A 20,308-nucleotide genomic window follows, 5' to 3' on the forward strand; every position below is an offset into this window, starting at 1 on the left:
TAGCCCTGGGGACCTTCCACGTCTCATCATTTGCATAAGGAACAAGGTTCTTATCCCATCCTTACCTTCCCTCCCTGAGACAAATCTGGTTTGATCTGCAAGGATCCAATCAGGCATCAACTCTTTTAATCTAGAAGCCCAAACTTTTGCATATAACTTTGTATCTATGTTTAACAATGCTATTGGTATATAACTGGAGCATAAAGCGACATCCCTCTCCCCTTTAGGTATCACTGTAATATGATAGAAAAAATGGTGATCGGATGCGCTGGCCAATCAGATAGATTGCTGCACTTAGAACTCCCTGAATGAAGGGAAAAATGTGTTAAAAAAATACTAGTGCGCTATCTTGAAATTAAAAATGTCAGATGAATATCTGCAATTAATGTATTTTGTTAAAAAAACATTAATAATTGGAACAATATCAGTGATACTGTGTAACCATGCATAGAGCAAAAAAGTGAAACAATTTCATATAACCATAATAAAATCCTTAAGGAAGAGTCCCATGTGTAAATAGTAAAAAGAAAAAACAGTCCCAAACATGTGAAGAACTACAAGTGTTCTGTTCCAATCCAATGATTGAGCTTGCTTTGGTGAGGCAGTCATAAGTGGTCGGATTGCTGGTATGCACCAGGAGTTGCCTATAGATTGATGTTGATTCAGCGGAGCATTGTTTGATGCTATTTTACCACTAATATTTAGTAAGCGGCCTTTACTTACTAATAAGCACAGAGGTGGTTCACAGAGCACTTGGAGGAGTTTTCTGAACAGCACACTTTCTTCACATGTTTGGGACGGTTTTTTTCTTTTTACTATTTACACATGGGACTCTTCCTTAAGGATTTTATTATGATTATATGAAATTGTTTCACTTTTTTGCTCTATGCATGGTTACACAGTATCACTGATATTGTTCCAATTATTAATGTTTTTTTCACGAAATACAATAATTGCAGATATTTATCGGACATTTTTAATTTCAAGATAGCGCACTAGCATTTTTTCAACACATCACTGTAATATGAGCCTCCAGTGATTCTTTCCTCATCGCCCTCCCTTCTTCTAATCCATTCATATATGCACATAATTTTGGTACCAGTTGTTCTCTAAAACTTTTATAATATCGAGCCATGAACCCGTCTTGGGCTCTTTCCTGTTGCTGGATTTTTTAATGCGGTTTCAATCTCTTCTTGTGTTATTAAATCTTCTAATGTCTGTAATTTTTAAGCTGGTATTTTGGGAATGTTTGCTTCTTTAATATATTCTTGTATTATCTGTGTTCTTTTTAATTCTACTTACTGTGACCCTTTTTGTCTTACTAAATACAGGGAACTATAATAGTTTTGGAATACTTCTGCTATTTAATGTTAAAGCAGAGTTCCGCCCCCCCCCCCGTCTAAATATTAAAAGTCAGCAGCTACACATACTGTAGCTGCTGACTTTTAATATTAGGACACTTACCTGTTCTGGAGTCCAGTGATGTCTCCATCGGCTGTCGGGCGCTGCCGCCAACATTGCTGGTAAGGGAACCCGGCAGTGAAGCCTTGCGGCTTCACGGCTGGGTCCCTACTGCGCATGAGCGAAGCACGCTGCGCTCGCTAATTGGCCACGAAGAAGAGGGAGGAGTAGGGGGCCGAACCTCTGATGAACCTCACTGCGGCATAGTCCGACGGAAGTGGGGACAGGGTACCTATCAAAAACAGGTACACGCTCCCTCCTGAAAAGTGCCAAATGTGGCACCGGAGGAGGGGGGGGGGGAACAGATAAGCAGAAGTTCCACTTTTGAGTGGAACTCCGCTTTAAGTATACCATCTCCCCTTTATTGTCTTTCATTTTCCCTATAAAATTTGCTGATTGTTTTAATATTTTTGCTAAGTGTTTCCTTGTTTTTTCTCCTCACTGGTATCTTTCTTTGGCCACTCTATTAAATACCTTTCTTGTTTCCTGTTCCATTAACTCTTTAAGTTCTTCTCTTTTTAATATTAGGGTATGTTGTACGTTTGAGTCTGCTGTATTTTTATGTAGTTGTTCTAATTCATATATTTCTTTTATTAATACTTCCATACTACATACCCTTTCCCTCTTCTTTTTAGCCCCGATTGAAATCAAGATACTCCTAATATATGCCTTATGCGCTTCCCATATTGTGGTCTCCGAAATCCCTGGGGTTTCATTTAACTGGAAGTATTGTAACTCTTTTTTTTATTTTACCTTCCACTCCTTTGTCTTGTATCAGCTCCTCATTTAGCCTCCAGGTACCTGTCCTATTTTGATGTTTTCACTATTATTATCTTCATGAATACCGGGTGATGGTCCAAGAGAGACATTATTTCTATAGATGTTTTAACTATTGAGTCCAGCCATCTATGGTCTACCATTATATAATCCAATATAAAATATGTCTCATGCACTGAGGAGTAAAATGTATAATATTTTACCCGTGGATGTTGTATTCTCCATACATCTATCATCTGGGATTGATATAGTTTTTTCTTCACCAGCTTAAGTTGGCGGCTTTCCTTCCCCAGTGCATGTGACGTATTGTTTGCCTTTGAAACCATGCAGAACTTAAAGTCCCCTGCTAATATCAATTTACCTTTACCTTTACCTTTTTTTTAAATCCTCTAATTTTCCCAATACCTCCCTCAGATACCCTGTCAGGTTTTTATTCGAGCAGTATATGTTTGCCAAAGTACATTCCACCTCCTGCAATCTTCCCATTAAAAACATATCGCCCTTCTGGGTCCACTATCCTTTCTTCCTAAAAGAACCTCATATCTTTAGAGAAACCAATCGCTACTCCGTTTTCCCTTTTTGTTGTAGAATCCCCATGATACCATGTTGGGTAGTATTTAGAATACAATCTGATATTTACGTCATGTGAAATATGTGTCTCTTGTAGAAAAACTAAGTTTGTGGAGTAATGTTTCATTTTATTTAGGACCTTGTGTCTCTTCAGTAGGGTGTTTAGTCCTCGTACATTATATGTTAAAACATTTTGTGTTTCCATATTTTCTTTCCCTCCCCTTTCTAACCCTCCACTTCCCATCCCCACTCCCACCATTTCCACTCTTCTCTTGAAGAACCTAGGTACTGGGATACTTCCTTAAATTTAGGGAGAGGAGGGTCAGACCCCAGAAACAAAGAAGAGATCAGAGACAAGAAGGATCCATTTCTTTTGGCAAAATATATTCTTTTCCCTTGCCCCCCCCCCCCCCCCCGTTGCCCTTCCTGTTTCCCTTCTTTAATACTGGTGTTTAGAAGTAATGGATTTTTTGACCTATCCCTGGTCTTAATGTAGACAGTTTCTTTCTCCATTTTGATCTTCCTTACCTGTCTACTTTCAAATATAACTGGGGTGGTGCTCTGCCTGGTGTGCCCATTAGGTATCCCTCGCCTCTCTATTGGGAAGGTTATACCTATAGCTCACCAGGTACTTAGATGTTCCATCCCTGATGCTTACAACATTACTTTTCTATCCCTATTCTCCCCATATTCTTTTCTAAATCTCATGAGGTGTAATAACTCCTTTCTATTGTCTCTTTAATTTTGAGCTCTTCCTAGTTGCTAGATGCCACTGGTCTAGACACAGACAGTCCAGCACTGCCTCCCAAAGGGCAGGTAATCCCTTCTAAGTAGCTTCAGCCACTAAGAAGACATACCATCTAGGGAGTTTTCGGGCACTATCTTACATCCATATAAGGGATAAGGGCTCCCGGCGTTCCTAGCATGAGCTCAGTGCAGACGCCATCATCAGGCTCCCACCCCCACCCCCCATCCCAGAGCTGTTGGATTTTTAACCTCTGTATTATTGTTTAAAATAAATGTCAGTGCATTGTATGAACAGCTGTTTGTGAACAGCGTGGAGCCATTATAGGAACTCGAGCATCAGAGAGTGTTCCGGGTTATACTGTGGTGACCCCTTCTGGGTCTAAGATTGAGGTGAGCATGCACTGCACCTGGTGAATGGAGCACAAGATAATGGAGTGGATTTATTCCGTGTGTTAATTTGGGAAGCACACAATTGCATTAGAGATTTTTTAATAGAGAATCACCATTGACTTTAGTGGATTTTTTAGTTCCCTACGGTATTTGCACATTATCTGCATTAATAGCATTTTTTTACTGATATCTTTGACTAGCACTTTATTGATTCAATGTGAATACACCACTGTTAAATTAGTTTTTTATGTAAGTTGTTGGTGGAGCAGCACTACCACATTTCTTTTATTTATTTAGCTTGGAAACATTCTCTTTAATTCTGTAAACTGGTTAAAGGTCTATGCTAAAACTTCTGGCTGAGCCATTGGCTTTGAGCACTGATCAGATGCCGATCAGCAGATCTTCTTTGGTCATGCCCCTCGACAGAAGCTGGCGGCACGGCTGGCTTCTGTTAGACCAGCTGCTGGTACACACAGACCAAATGTCATATGGTTTCTTTTGAACCAACCAATGCCACTCGATATTCGGCCTATGTGTGAGGCCCTTAACAGACATTACAGCCAGATTGTAAATCTGTTTCAGATTTACCAACATCTTTGTAGTGCAAGGAGTTAGCAAATCCTTCAATTTATGTCTAGAGTCAGGAAGCAGGATGTTCCACTAAATAGTTGTTGGTAAATATAAAGGAGAGTACATACTCAGACTAACATATATGACCAGGTTCAGATCAAAAATCTGTAGAACTGGAATTTTTTTAAATCTGTTTATGCATATTTTCATATGCTTTCTTTTCCACAGGAAGATAACTGAACATTTGTACACAAAATGCTTTTCCTGTACCTATAAGCATAATTTCCTTTCATCTGGCACCATCACGTGAATTTTGTGAGCAAACTATTTCTCTTCATATGATTAAGTGCAAATCAGATTGTGTATGTTGATATACAAACTATATTTTCTACTAAATAATGCATTCCTATGAATGGAAAGATATTTTGCATAAAACAGCACTCAAAGTAAAGATTTTTCTGAAATCTGTGAGGGCTGCCCTAGTGCAGTTCACACACATTAGAATCTGAACGCTCATGCTTCCTCATTCTGCTCTGCTTACAAATAATAAAGCTGTACTCCAGGAAATATTTGTATGGCATACTTACACTGGTCCAGCTTGTATTTTTCTCAATGAATATAAGGTATTTCTCCAATTGAATGAGGTGAGGATTGTGACATCCCTGTCCCTCCTTTCCACCATTTCCAGTTGAGAGAACTCCTTGTATTCATGGAAAAATTACAAGGTGTACTAAGAAAGGCAGCGGTGCAGAGTAAGCGACCCTCCCTTCCTGTGGTCAGTGTGCAAATGGAAAGCTGCTCGCCCAGAATCCGAGAAGGTTGTGGCTATCGCTGTAGTAGCACCAATCATTACAGTGATTTTCAGCTTCCCCAGCAGTCCATAAGGTATGTAATACGCATACTTATATTGTGCCTTGCTGGACCAGTGCAGGTATGCAATACAAGTAATTCCTGAAGTTGAACTTTTAATAAAAAATAAGTTGGAGCCAAGCTCCAGGCACTGTGGCTTGTAAATTAAAAGGGTTGTTAGTGGCTTCTTACTCTATTAACTGTTTCTAAGCTTCACTGAGCTACTGCTGAATAAACGGTGGGAGTTGCATTACTGAATCCCAGCCAAAAGCAGAAACTGTCTATTGCAGATACCAGTTAATATTATTATTATTATACAGGATTTATATAGCGCTAACAGTTTATGTAGCACTTTACAACGTTAGGGCAAACAGTACAGTTACACTACAATTCAATACAGTAGGAATCAGAGTGCTCTGCCTTTTAGAGCTTACAATCTAGTAGGGAGGGTCAAGTGATACAACAAGGTAATAACTGTGGGGGATGAGCTGATGAAGAAAATGAAAGTACAGTTTTTAGGTGGAGGCAGGATAGGTTTCTTTGAAGAGAAAAGTTTTCAGGGATCGCCTAAAAGTTGAAAGAGTTGGACAGATTGGGGTAGGAAATTACAAAGGATTAGAGAGGCTTGGGAGAAGTCCTGGAGGCGAGTATGGGAGGAGGCGACAAGGGAGCTAGAGAGCAGGGGATCTTGGGAAGGAACGAAGAGGACAATCTGGTTGGTATTTTGGGACTAGGTTAATGAAGTAGCTGACAGTGGAGTTTTGGATGGCTTTGTAAATTATTGGTAGTATTTTGAATGTAATTAGTTAGATGAGTGGCAGCCAATGGAGGAATTGGCAGAGAGGGGTAGCAGACGCTGAGTGGTTTGTAAGGTGGAGGAGTCTGGCAGCAGCATTGATGATGAACTGAAGGGGGGATAACCTATTTAAAGGTAAGCCAATGAGGAGGGAGTTGCAGTAGTCGAGGCAAGAGATAACCAGGGAATGGATTAGGAGCCTTTGTGGTTTCATTGATTAGGAAGGGACGCATTTTGAAGATGTTGCGATGGTTGAGGCAGCAAGATTTAAAAAGTGATTGGATGTGGGACCGAAAAGAAAGTTCAGAGTCCAGGATAACACCTACCACCCTGGCATGTGGGCACGGGTTGATAGTTGTGCCTGTCAGGGAAGATATGCCCGTACAGGTGGAAGTTCACGGCGCATATATATGCCCATGCGCAAGCCAGCAACTGTTCAGGCATAATTACATGGTTGTGGACCAGGGAACTTGAAAAGGCGAACACGCATGTGCAGTCTCGCATCGGCGTGCGTGCCTCTCATTAATACTGGCGCCAGGCTGGCTATTTAAACTGGCTGCAGTATGGACTTATTGCTTTTTGGTCTGCAGCTTTTGTGTGTTATTTCTGTTTCCTGTGCTGACCTCTGATTCTAATCTGGCTTACTCCTGACTTGGGTTTGTCTGCTTAATCCCCCAGCCTTGGCTTGTTTTTGGATTCTTCTACTGCCTGCTGTCTCTGCTCAATCTACCTGAATGTTACTGACCCGGCTCATCTGACTCTGCATCTGCACATCCAGTCTGTTTCAGCTGTTTCTTCAGTCTGCCAAGCTCTGTGCCAGCTTACCTACCACCAGCCTGTCTGCTGCACATCCTCCTGCTGATTGCTGCCACGCGGGTTACTGCACTCATTGCAGGTGCTCCTACATCCCAGTGCTCTTGTTGCTGCTGTCTCCATATCAGTAACCCCTGAGCCGGTGTTGTACGAGAGGCTTTACTCTACACGTCAGGCTCACTGCCCAGGTACATGACAGTGCCATTGATCTTGACAGAGAAGTCAGGGGAGAAAATATTATGAGCTTGGTTTTGGACAAGTTGAGTTTGAGGAAGTGGTGTGACATCCAGACAGATATGTCTGTTAGTAAATTAGTGATGCCCCAGGAGACTGATGGAGTGAGCTGAGGGGTGGAGAGATAGATTTGGTTTTTGTCAGCATAGAAATTATATTGAAAGCCAAGGATGTGTAGATTGAAAATAGGAGAGGTCCAAGAACAAAACCTTGAGGGACCCCGAAGGAGAAAGGAAAAGGAGAGGAGAAAGTAGAATTTTAAGTGACACTGAAAGTGTGATGGGATAGGTAGGATGAGAGCCAGTGAAGAGCACAGTCACTGAGACCAAGGGAGTAAAGTATTTTGAGGTGGAGGGGGTGAGCTACGGATTTAAAGGCAGCTGAAAGGTCCAGAAGTAGGAGTGAAAAATGTCCATTGTTTTTGCTTTGTTTAGCAAGTCATTTGTGAGTTTTAAAAGAGCAATTTCTGTGGAGTGTTGAGAGTCAAATCCAGACTGAAGGGCATCAAGAAGGTTTTTCTTAAATGAGGTGGTCACTCAGTTGGTTGTAGACCAGGCATTTAAGGAGTTTAGAGGGAAAGGGGAGCAAGGAGATAGGGCGTAGTAGTGGTGTTGAATTTAATCATAGCATTGATGCATCCTGATTCAGCCGTCTGCGATTCTGCATCGATGCAGTGACCGGCTTAAATGTGATTGGTGGATGACGTCATCCAGAATACTGTGCCCTGCCTCTCCTCAGGGCAGTAGACCGCTTTTAAAAAGAAGCCATGGGTGTTAGCCGCGTTATCTTTTCCTGCCTCCTGCCTAGCTGCTGACGTCATCCCCAGCGTTGCCGTTTTACAGGCTGCTGAGGGAGATCCGAGCGAGCATTCCCACCTCCTGTGTCCTCTGTCCTCCTCACAGGCTGCTGCGGGAGACCCAAGCGAGCGTCCTCACCTTCTGTGTCCTCCGTCCTCCTCACAGGCTGCAGTGTCATCATGTACTATGTGCCTGATAGGTACTAGCTATTATTATTTGTAGACAAAAAAGTTACCGTGCAAAATAGGCCCTTACCCCTGTTGAAGGTTCATAACAAATTTTGGGACAGAAAAAGACGGGGCTTTGCGGGCCTGTGGGAGTGGAAGGATCAAAAAGTAGAACCAGTAGTAAAATCAAAAATACATTTTATTGGTTTATCAAAATAAAAAACAAGCATGGATAACCATGCATGTATAATAACAAACAGGTACAACATACAATTGTTAAAATATAGTGTCACTGTAATTATAGAAACATATCCCACAAGGGGTTAGAAGCGGAAAAAACAAAGCCTGTGTAGGTGGAAGATGGGTCTCAAGCTGGATTCGGTCACGGTAGGTCCCCAGCAAGCCGACGCGTTTCGCTTAAGGCTTCCTCAGGGCCTGAGAGACCATAACAGAACGATTTTTCCTTTTTAACAGTGACTTGTGTTAGGCGGCAAGGCTGTGGCGGTACATAGACTGTTCGGAAGATAATATCTCCGTATTCACAGTACAGAATTTATATAAGTATCAAGTAAAAAACTTTTCTGTCCCAAAATTTGTTACTAGCTATTATTACTTCACTAATTACTAGTACATGCAGTATCAGATGCACTCCCATTCTAATCTGTTATGGCACAGTTTCATAATTATCCCCCAAGAAAAACATTTCTGTGATTGTAGAAGATACGAAGCTATGTGTAGTGGAATAAATTCCTTACTAGATGTCCCGAATTTATAAACTGACCTGGATCGCATGGCAAATAAGGTTGCTAAATGTAAAGATGTATAGTTGATGGTTAAAAGACAGTACTATCTGACACAACATTTATTATTTGCAAATTAGAACAGTAATAAACATAATGGACCTAAACAATAAAGTGACCATGCATGTGTGGGGTAGTGATGAGCAAAACCATAAATCATACAAAAAAAAAAGTATGTGATGATGCAGTTGTGCTTTGTAAATAGCCAAGCATGGGAGTGGTGGAAGCACAACACCGGAACTGATGTCTGTAAATCAACACCACTGTTTGGATGTGGCTGGCAGCTAAAGTCTGGCTTCCAGTGTATGTTCTGGCAGCAGCTTAGTGGAGCTTAGAAATGGCTATAAAGTAAGAAAACATACGACATAAGTTACAGAAAGTATTTAAAGTAAATTAATAAAAAAACAGTTGGACTGTAGGTAAAATGAAAGAGATCTTCCCCGATTCAATGTTCATCAATTTGTTGGTAGTTACCCAACTAAATCAAAAGAAAGTAGATTGTTATAATCTCAGGGATCCAAAATAATTTGTTATTGATTCTTTTAGGTTGATATTTTTGTCCACAGCTTCCAGCAGTCACACCCTGTACATTTTACTGGGAAAGTTTGTCCAACATTAATATATTGTGTAAGTTACAGTGGGTACGGAAAGTATTCAGACCCCCTTAAATTTTTCACTCTTTGTTATATTGCAGCCATTTGCTAAAATCATTTAAGTTCATTTTTCTTCCTCATGAATGTACACATAGCACCCCATACTGACAGAAAAACACAGAATTGTTGACATTGTTGCAGATTTATTAAAAAAGAAAAACTGAAATATCACATGGTCCTAAGTATTCAGACCCTTTGCTCAGTATTTAGTAGAAGCCCCCTTTTGATCTAATACAGCCAGGAGTCTTTTTTGGAAAGATGCAACAAGTCTTTCACACCTGGATTTGGGGATCCTCTGCCATTCCTCCTTGCAGATCCTCTCCAGTTCTGTCAGGTTGGATGGTAAACGTTGGTGGACAGCCATTTTTAGGTCTCTCCAGAGATGCTCAATTGGGTTTAAGTCAGGGCTCTGGCTGGGCCATTCAAGAACAGTCATGGAGTTGTTGTGAAGCCACTCCTTCGTTATTTTAGCTGTGTGCTTAGGGTCATTGTCTTGTTGGAAGGTAAACCTTCGGCCCAGTCTGAGGTCCAGAGCACTCTGGAGAAGGTTTTTGTCCAGGATATCCCTGTACTTGGCTGCATTCATCTTTCCCTCGATTGCAACCAGTCGTCCTGTCCCTGCAGCTGAAAAACACCCCCACAGCATGATGCTGCCACCACCATGCTTCACTGTTGGGACTGTATTGGACAGGTGATGAGCAGTGCCTGGTTTTCTCCACACATACCGCTTAGAATTAAGGCCAAAAAGTTCTATTTTGGTCTCATCAGACCAGAGAATCTTATTTCTCACCATCTTGGAGTCCTTCAGGTGTTTTTTAGCAAACTCCATGCGGGCTTTCATGTGTCTTACACTGAGGAGAGGCTTCCGTCGGGCCACTCTGCCATAAAGCCCCGATTGGTGGAGGGCTGCAGTGATGGTTGACTTTCTACAACTTTCTCCCATCTCCTGACTGCATCTCTGGAGCTCAGCCACAGTGATCTTTGGGTTCTTCTTTACCTCTCTCACCAAGGCTCTTCTCCCCCGATAGCTCAGTTTGGCCGGACGGCCAGCTCTAGGAAGGGTTCTGGTCGTCCCAAACGTCTTCCATTTGAGGATTATGGAGGCCACTGTGCTCTTAGGAACCTTAAGTGCAGCAGAAATGTTTTTGTAACCTTGGCCAGATCTGTGCCTTGCCACAATTCTGTCTCTGAGCTCTTCAGGCAGTTCCTTTGACCTCATGATTCTCATTTGCTCTGACATGCATTGTGATCTGGAAGGTCTTATATAGACAGGTGTGTGGCTTTCCTAATCAAGTCCAATCAGTATAATCAAACACAGCTGGACTCAAATGAAGGTGTAGAACCATCTCAAGGATGATCCGAAGAAATGGAAAGCACCTGAGTTAAATATATGAGTGTCACGGCAAAGGGTCTGAATACTTAGGACCATGTGATATTTCAGTTTTTCTTTTTTAATAAATCTGCAACAATGTCAACAATTCTGTTTTTTTCTGTCAGTATGGGGTGCTATGTGTACATTCATGAGGAAGAAGAATGAACTTAAATGATTTTAGCAAATGGCTGCAATATAACAAAGAGTGAAAAATTTAAGGGGGTCTGAATACTTTCTGTACCCACTGTATATAAATGAATAGAACACAATTTGTGTGTCACGGTATAGCAAAGCTCAGGTGATGCCTACCTGTACTCCTTTTGTTTGGGGTTTTGCTGGCAGTGGTCGCGCTGGCATACTTTGCTGAAAGGGATATGATGGAGGCCGTGGTTGGATGTGCTGTGGCGGTTTGTGTTCAGGTGGTACAAGTATTCCTATTGGATGGCTGATATCTACTGGATGATAGCGAGTTGGCTTATGTATTCTCCGGTCCTGTACATAACACAGTAGATATATTTGAACTGTTTACAGCGCTGCTGTACTCACACTGCAAGCATTTTGTATTCAGACAAAATAAATATGTCCAACTTGTTTACAGTTTTTACATGCATTCCATTTTGATTTACACTTAAGTGCCGGTTCACACATATGTGATGTCAGCATTGCATGTGATTTGCAGTGCACTGCTCTGCAAATCACATGCGATGTCTGTGTGTTGTGAATTCAGCCATACAGATTAGTGCCGGTTTACACATAAGCCATGCAGGAACCCTTGCGAATCCCCTGTGGGCACTAAGTCATCAACGCTGTGAAAATAGTAAAAACAAATCCAAATCCAGTGGCGGCCCGTCCATTGGGGGCACAGGGGCTCCGGCCACCCTATCCATGCGTCTGGCCCCCTAATCTACATGCAGGGCGCCGGATGCATGGATTCCAAAAGGGTTTTTCTTTTTAAGCACCCGATTAGAGCCAGAGGCTCTAAATCTCATAAGCATTAACATGGTAATTGCAAAAATTGCTTCTAGCCTTTTTAACCACTTCAATGCCGGGCACTTTTACCCCCTTCCTGCCCAGGGCAATTTGCAACTTTTAAGTGCGGTCACACTTTGAATGCCAATTGCGTGGTCATGCAACACAGTACCCAAATTCAATTTTTAGTATTTTTTTCACACAACTAGAGCTTTCTTTTGGTGGTATTCAATCACCACTTTTTTTGTTTTTGTTATAAAATTTTGCAAATAAATCTTTCTTCATAAATGTAGGCCAAAATGTATTCAGCCACATTACTTTGGTGAAAATAACCCAAATCTGAGCTTAATATTTAGCATGTAGGAAAGTTATAGAGTCCACAAACTATATATATATATATATATATATATATATATATATATAAATCGATTAATCCTAATGTACTGATGGCCTATCATTTATTGAGGCCTGAAAATGCCAGGCCAGTACAAAAATCTCCCAAATGACCCCTTCTTGGAAAGTAGACAGTATTTAGTAAGAGGCATGGCGAGTTTTAAAGCTGTCATATGTAAGAGCTTTTTGCAAAATACTTTTTTTTTTCATTTTTCTTTTTCATTACATTTTTTTTAACGTAATGTGACCAGAGAAATACAGTGTTACCATAGTAACACTGTACTACTTTAGGGAAAGCAATCAGGATTTTTTATATATATATATATATATATATATATATTTTTTTTTTTTTTACACATTATGATTGCTTATACCAGTGAATTGTACTGTTACAAGCAACCATTTTTACTGAATGAAATTGATTCATTCTGTGGTTACTATTGTGATTAGCCACAGGGAATCACAAGGTACAGATGGGCTGTGATTGGCCCTCTCTGTACCATGAGATCACTGTGACCAATCATAGAGATCAACACAATAGTACAAAATGGATGTAATAAATGAAAGCCATTCATTGTGTACAGTTATCATGTGATTTGCTGTGATTGGCCACAGCAATCACATGGTACAGACAGCGGCCAGTACACTGATCAGTCATCCGCTGTGTCCGGTGGACAGATTATGCCGCACCACTGCCCGTGGAACAAGCAAGGCGTGCTTCGGGGAGGATGTCAAATGATGGCCACCCGGAATAGTGACACCCGGTTTGCGTCATTAGTCTATAGGTCGAGCAGGAACTGGTTAGAGCTGAAGCTTTCATTAAAATACCTTGTTATCCTGCCATAAAGGTCCTTATTCAGGCACCTTCTGTTATAGGATGACAAATTTGTGTGCTTTGTGTTATTTAACCCTGTTAAATGGCCCCCTGGTGGATACTACAAGTGGATGAGCCAAGACACATGTCATGGTCCAAACCTTGTCACTTTTAGGAAGCCAGTCCAAAACAATGATGTTTTAATCCAGTTAGGTACAAATGTTTAATGGCTGCAGTCTATAAGAGATGTAAGAATCCATCAGGTGAATCATCCAGCTGGCATGTGCCCAGGTTAAACAGATCAGTTTTGGAGGGGACTACATTTTGATAAAGCTAGTTTCACCAGAAATGGACAAGATGCATTAACACTCAAGAGACCTGTCCATACAGCACCAGGTCATCGGTAGCATTGCAATTTTCACACTACATACTCATTTTAAATAGCAAAACTTTTTTTTTTTTTCTTGGTTTGCGTTTTCTGCCGTAGCTATACCTGAGACATATTATCATCACCTTGGATAACATATACAAGGGTCACACACACCTCCTGTCTCTGTGAAGACTTGCTCAGTAGATCTTTGCTCACTGTTGTGCTGTGTTCTTGATTAGCTTCATTTGAGCTCCCTGTTCTTAATGGTCTGGCTGACCTGCAACATAAATAATTGAACACAATGGAGAAGAGCTGCAATTTAGTCACACTATGAAAGGTCTCTTCATTTTTATTCACCATGGCAAACAACAGGAGTAAAAAATGATCAAATACTCTTGCAGGACTGGAAATAAATATTGATTTTTTTTGGAAAGCCACTAGCCTGTTAAATTAGCTTCTGCAATTTGTGGAAATGTGTCTTTTAGAACACCCCAGAGACTATTCTAATGAACAAAGTGCCCAGGCAGCAATGGCCACATTTATGGAAACTTTCAGCTCACTTGACCAAACTTCACTCAAGGGTTAGGGAGACGTCTCTCCAAATGACTAACACAATCTGAATACATGGATTGGTTCATTCTCTTTTGGGAATTCACAGGTAGACCTTAATTTTTTCCTATCAATAGCCTGAGTCCCAGAGCCCAATAAATTATAAATGAATTATTTTGCAAGTGTTTTGAAAGCCCAAGTGTCTGGGTAACTCATAATAAAAAAAAAAAAGACAAGGAATTTCCAGTCACTACTTACCAACCAGCCAGCCACCAACCAAATTAACGTTCCTAACAGTATGCGTTAAAAAAAAGGGGTTTAGTTGCACACATTTGCAAATACATGCATAAGCTGTAGGCCACGGCAAGGCACCCTGATATCCGTAGACCCTAACTCTACCTTTAAAGAGTCTCCACAGTGGGAGCACATGTATTCTAATGGATAGATGGAGGACAGGTGACTGGAGGGAGCCCACCCCTCCTTAACCACTTGCCGACTGCCGCACGACTATTTACGTCGGCAGTCATGCCCCTCGCAGGCAAAGTGACGTAGATCTACGTCGCTAGCCTGTGAGGGTCTAGGGAGCGAGCGCGCATCCCCGGGGGCGCGCTCCCGCTCCCGCGTGGTCACGGACCCCCCCGCGCCCACCGGGCGCCGCTCCCGCGTGGTCACGGACCCCCGGACCGTTGATCACTGTTCTTACAGCTCAAGCCACAGCCAATCACAGTTAGAATCATGCCCCTAGGGACACACACAGCCCCTCCCTCTAAAAAAAAGTTAACCCCTTCACTGCCAGTGTAATTTTACAGTAACAGTGCATATGTATAGCACTGATTACTGTAGAAATGTCACTGGTAACCCCAAAAGTGTCAAAAATGTCAGTCAAGGGTCCGATCTGTCCGCCGCAATTTTGCAGTACCGCAAAAAAAAAAAAAAAACGCAGATCGCCGCCATTACGCGTTAAAAAAAAAAAACAACAAAAATGACAAAAATCTTTCCCTTTGTTAGTAAACGCGATAACTTTTGCGCAAACCAATCAAAATACGCTTTTTGCAGATTTTTTTACCAAACATATGAGGAAAATGTTAAAAAATTTAGATTTTTACATTTTTTTGGGAATTTCATATAAAAAATTTGAAAAATATTGCTATTTTTGCAAAATTGACGCTCTTTTTTTGTTTATAGCGCATGATCAAAAAATCGCACAGGTGATCAAATACCACCAAAAGAAAGCTCTGTTTGTGGGAAAAAAACGATGCCAAATTCGTTTAGGTACAGCGTCGCACGACCGCGCAATTGTCCGTTAAAGTCACGCAGTGCCGAAACGCAAAATAGGCCCTGGTCAGGAAGGGGGTAAAATCTTCCGGGGCTTAAGTGGTTAAGGCGCAGGGTCACACTGAACACACAGCACATTGCACAATGGCAGCAAAGGTATCAGTGTGTTGCCTGATCAATGTAGACAACAATACAAAAAGTGGTCACCTCCCCCATCTATAACAGTAAGGAGCACTGGAAGGGCAATTGCATGTCAAAAAAAGCCAAGTCATTTCCAGTCACTACTTACCAACCAGCCAGCCACCAACCGAATTAACCTGGCTAACAGTATGTGTTAAAAACAGGGGTTTAGTTGCACACATTTGCAAATACATGCATAAGCTGCAGGCCACAGAAAGTCACCCTGATATCTGCAGACCCTAACTCTACCTTTAAAGAGTCTCCACAGTGGGAGCACATGTATTCTAATGGATAGATGGAGGACAGGTGACTGGAGGGAGCCCACCCCTCCTTAAAGGTGCAGGGTCACACTGAACACCCATCACATTGCACAATGGCAGCCCGTTTGCCCTTCCAGTGCTCCTTACTATTAAGACCAGTTAAAGATGGGGGAGGTGACCACTTTTTGTATTGTTGTCTATATTGATCAGGCAACACACTGACACCTTTGCTGCCATTGTGCAATGTGCTGGGTGTTCAGTGTGACCCTGCGCCTTTAGGGAGGGGTGGGCTCCCTCCAGTCACCTGTCCTCCATCTATCCATTAGAATACATGTGCTCCCACTGTGGATACTCTTTAAAGGTAGAGTTAGGGTCTGCAGATATAAGACCCTGCAGATCCCAACTCTGCAGCTTATGCATGTATTTGCAAATGTGTGCAACTAAACCCCTGTTTTTTTAATGCATACTGTTAGACAGGTTAATTTGGTTAGTGGCTGGCTGGTTGGTAAGTAGTGACTGGAAATTCCTTGGCTTTTTTTGACATGCGTTTGCCCTTCCAGTGCTCCTTACTGTTAAGACCAGTTATAGATGGGGGAGGTGACCACTTTTTGTATTAACTCTTAATATTCATACATTTCTTAACAGATTTCACAGATTTTGGATTCAAGTGATTGTAAACCTCACACATGAATAATGAACAAAGCATATCCCTCTATAGTATTTACTTGTCTCAATTACGAGCACTAAATGTCACTTTTATCTGCTGCTTAGTTTCTCTGCCATCAGCATGAATCACTTTTGACAAGTTTTTCTGACAAGAAGAGAAAAATGGTTACAGGGGATGGATCTACAGATGACTGACAGCCTCAGCTCTGTTCCTGTGTGCTGTGAGAAGGGGGTGTGTCCCTTCCCTCCAATCAGCTCTCAGAGCTCTCCTCCGGGAGTTCTGCAGAGTATAACTTTCGCTCTCCTCCCACTTTTTTCTGAACTCTCAGACAAGCTTTTAAAATTCAGCACTTGGATGTAGTTCTGCAGATAGACCGATACAACTTATGTAGGAGGATTTGTTCCATCTCATTTCACTGGGTTTACAACCACTGTATTTCTGTCCAGCTGATATTCTCTCTTCTCAATACAAAAGTGGAACGTTCCACCACTGGCTAAATCAGGAAAAAAAAGTTGGTTTTGGACTTTAATAGGCAAATTAGACAGAATGCCTGATCTGCTAAAGTTGCAAAGATGTCTCCTGAAATACAAAGTCTTGCTGGGCAAAAAATTGTAACTATGTCATCCATGTTCTATTTTTTTTTTTTTTTTAAGTGCAACCCGTACTTAAAACTGACCTTTTAGTACTGGGTGAATACAGTAGCTAGGTAACTTGTCTATCTGTATACCAAACATAGGATATCCCAGAAGAAGTATGTGTCCCAACCTGTCTTGTAAGGACAGTGTGACACCCATCATTTGGTTTTGTATTGGTTGCAATCCTTATATTTTGGCATCTCAGGAGTACAGAAAGCTGGAGCATAATCAGTCAATTGAGGCATCGGGTGGAATTGCCTTTAAAACCTTTTAAGAAAAAATAGTTTTTTTGACTTTGTGATTCTGGTCAAATGTTTTACCTTTCACCACTACTACTAAAGTCCTTCTCTCTGTTATCTAATAGTTTTATAGTGGTAAAGCAATGTTGGGACAACACTATTTTATAACATGATCACTGTCAAATGACAGAAATACAAAACAGGCCGCTGATGCTTTTACTTTCAGCAGAGCTGTGGGTAACAGTGGAATGCACACAATCACATACATACTCATAGGTTCTATCATATGCAGGGGCGTATCTACCAGAAGGCAAACAAGGCACTTGCATTTGGCAGCATTTTTCAGGCTACAGCGTGGTCACCTAGTTCTGGGAGGGCGTCTATTGATGTCCTTCCAGAACCGCACTGGGCACACTCTGCGATCGATGTGTCCTTCGGTCACAGCTTATTACAGATTGGGGTAAAGAGCCAATCACAGCTGATCATGATGTAAACACACAGGCTGGTCCTTTCCTCACACTGTAAGAGAGCCGGTAACTGACCAGTATAAAAAGGGACATCTACACTGATAATAAGGGTACTGATCATCAGTGTCCTGATAATCAGTGCAGCCCCAACAGTAAGATTCATGATGTAGTAATTGATTTGTTTTTGTTACAATGCAGTTCTACAACCTGTGAGTGCTGAAGACCTAGAACTGCCTACTCACTTACTAAGTGGACTGATTGGTCCCTGAATTCTATATGAATCTTCCCAACCTTGAGAGGATAACACTCTGATTATTCTTAAGAGTTAATTTACTGAAAAATGATCTTGGTGCCGTTACCTCAGTTTTTCAATGGATGTCTTCTTGTTCCTATAAAGCCACCTGAATAAGGTCCTTCTTTTCAGGTAGATGGTGAAGGCAGCTGCTGCTATGCATGTGATTGTTACCAGTACTGCAGCAACTAAACTTCTGTTATCTGTGAACACAAGTCAATACATAATCATTGCTATGGGCATTTGGGCTGGAATAAACTCTTAGTGGATTGAAGCCCTATACTAAAAGGGCTGTAACTAAATCAATCAGAATGACTGGAAAAGTTTTCTATTAGCTGTAGACATTGTATAGTGGTATAAAAATGCACAATCAACTATTATTGGCCATGCTGTGTGAGGATATGATGTTAGTGGGGGAAGTGTCGATGTAAACATGGAACCCTACACTTCAGTGCAAGACCATTCAGAAAATAAGGATGCTGGCAACCACAGGAAATTTAGAATGCCAGCCTGAAAGCTATATCTAATTAAATGGTAAGCTGTGTTTGGCCTGATTCAGGTTTCAGTTTGTATAAGAGCAGTGTGAACAGCAAGCTTTGACAAAGCATTTGCAGAGCTTCCAGCAAGTTCTGTTGACACTTTTAAAGTACCAGTTTGTATATGTTGAACACAGTTCCTAATGGGAGTGTTGATTGCCACTTTAAGCAAGCTGCTAGTAGGCTTCAGCACTTCTTGAAGCTTGTGGAAAGCTTACTGAAGCCTACTAGCAACTTTCTTCCAAGGATCTGTGTTCAACATATACAAACTAGAGTTAAATGGCAAGCGTCCGACAAAACTAGCTGAAAGCTCTACAAATGCTTTGTCAAAGCTTGCTGTTCACACTGCTCTTATACAAACTGAAGCCTGGCTGAAACAGACCTTCCAAGTGACCCTTAATTATCTTCCTATTTTTACCCAAGATCTAAAGCAGCCTCTCTCAGTTTGGGGCCGTGGAGCCCTGGGGTTGCTCCAGAGGTTCTTAGACTCGGTTTACATTGGGGCGACTTTTTAGACTAAGTTGCCTGACAAATCGCACTCCATTCAGTGCAATGGAACCTTTCTAATAGAAGGGACTCAAGTTTCTCTGACTTAGAAAAAGGTTCATGCACTATTTTGGGGGCGACTTGGGTGCGGCTTGCATTGACTTTTATTAAAAAAGTCGTTTGCAAGCTGCGTTGAAGTACCACTGTACGGGGCGGCTTCAGAGTTGAGCGAATTTGGAGCCGCTCCAGTGTGAACCAAGCCTTAAGGTTATTTCAGCAGCAAACAATTTAGGGGGGATGAATTAAAACTGTAGTAGCTGCCTGTGTGTGATAACCAGCTTCTATCTTCACCTTGTTCAGGTAAAGTTTTAAAATAAAGGTAGAAGCTGGTTGAAATGCACCACTACACCAGTTTTGTTAAATTCCTTTCATCTTTTTAGCTGTAAGAAGAGCACTTTCCCCTAATCAACAATGTTGTCAATTAGTTCCTTTTCCCAGTGACCACTAGTGTAATGGTACCACTATACTGATCTCCAATGTAAAAGGCACCTTTCCATTGACACCCAATTGGCCATTATTATTTGTTTATTTTCATGATTATAACTGAAAAAATTTTATGGAGCAACAGGTGTTACAAAACTATTTGCTCTGGGCGTCAAATATGCTAGGAAAGCTACATTATTACGCTACATTATTTTAACTTTTTTGTTTCTCTTTACATTTACAACTTACTGATATTATTAATTATACTGTCAGCTGTGAATATCATTAAGCAGGGGTTACCGGAGAAAACAAAATTTCAAGAGTTCTTCTGTGTAAAAAAAAAAAAAAAAGTAGAGAAAGGCCGATCTAAACAGTTATTGGTGGTTTGTATTCTGCTTATTAAATTGTTATAGCTTATCATATTCTATTTCAGATGTGTTGCTCCATAATTACTTTTGATGGCAGTTTTTCAACTGGTTAATTCATAGCTCTGATTGCGTTCCATGTAACCTATTGTTACTGACCTGGCACTCTCATAGGTCCGCTGTCCACACTGCCTCCATACCCTGGCTTGTCACAATATGGAGGTGCCCATTCAGCCTCACAATGGCAGTTCTTTTTGTTGTTGCAAACCTTCATAAAGATAAGAAAACACCTGTTATATTTTTGAATATGGTTTTGATTTCTAAATAACCGC

At 41.3% G+C, this 20,308-nt stretch overlaps 1 protein-coding gene across 1 annotated transcript in view; it reads right to left on the reverse strand.

Annotated features, from left to right (window-relative positions):
- ADAM12 (ADAM metallopeptidase domain 12) overlaps nucleotides 1–20,308 on the reverse strand; it is a 1,097,024-nt gene that overhangs the window by 72,769 nt on the left and 1,003,947 nt on the right. Inside the window, exons 18-21 of the mRNA XM_082269366.1 lie at nucleotides 20,136–20,244; nucleotides 18,174–18,309; nucleotides 13,717–13,819; nucleotides 11,306–11,488 (exon numbers count right to left, since the gene is read on the reverse strand). Of these exons, the coding sequence (XP_082125492.1) occupies nucleotides 11,306–11,488; nucleotides 13,717–13,819; nucleotides 18,174–18,309; nucleotides 20,136–20,244 (531 nt within the window). The remainder of the gene's footprint in view (nucleotides 1–11,305; nucleotides 11,489–13,716; nucleotides 13,820–18,173; nucleotides 18,310–20,135; nucleotides 20,245–20,308) is intronic.

Source organism: Pelophylax lessonae (genome assembly GCF_965119305.1).
Source record: "Pelophylax lessonae genome assembly, chromosome: 9".
Classification (NCBI taxonomy): Eukaryota; Metazoa; Chordata; class Amphibia; order Anura; family Ranidae; genus Pelophylax; species Pelophylax lessonae.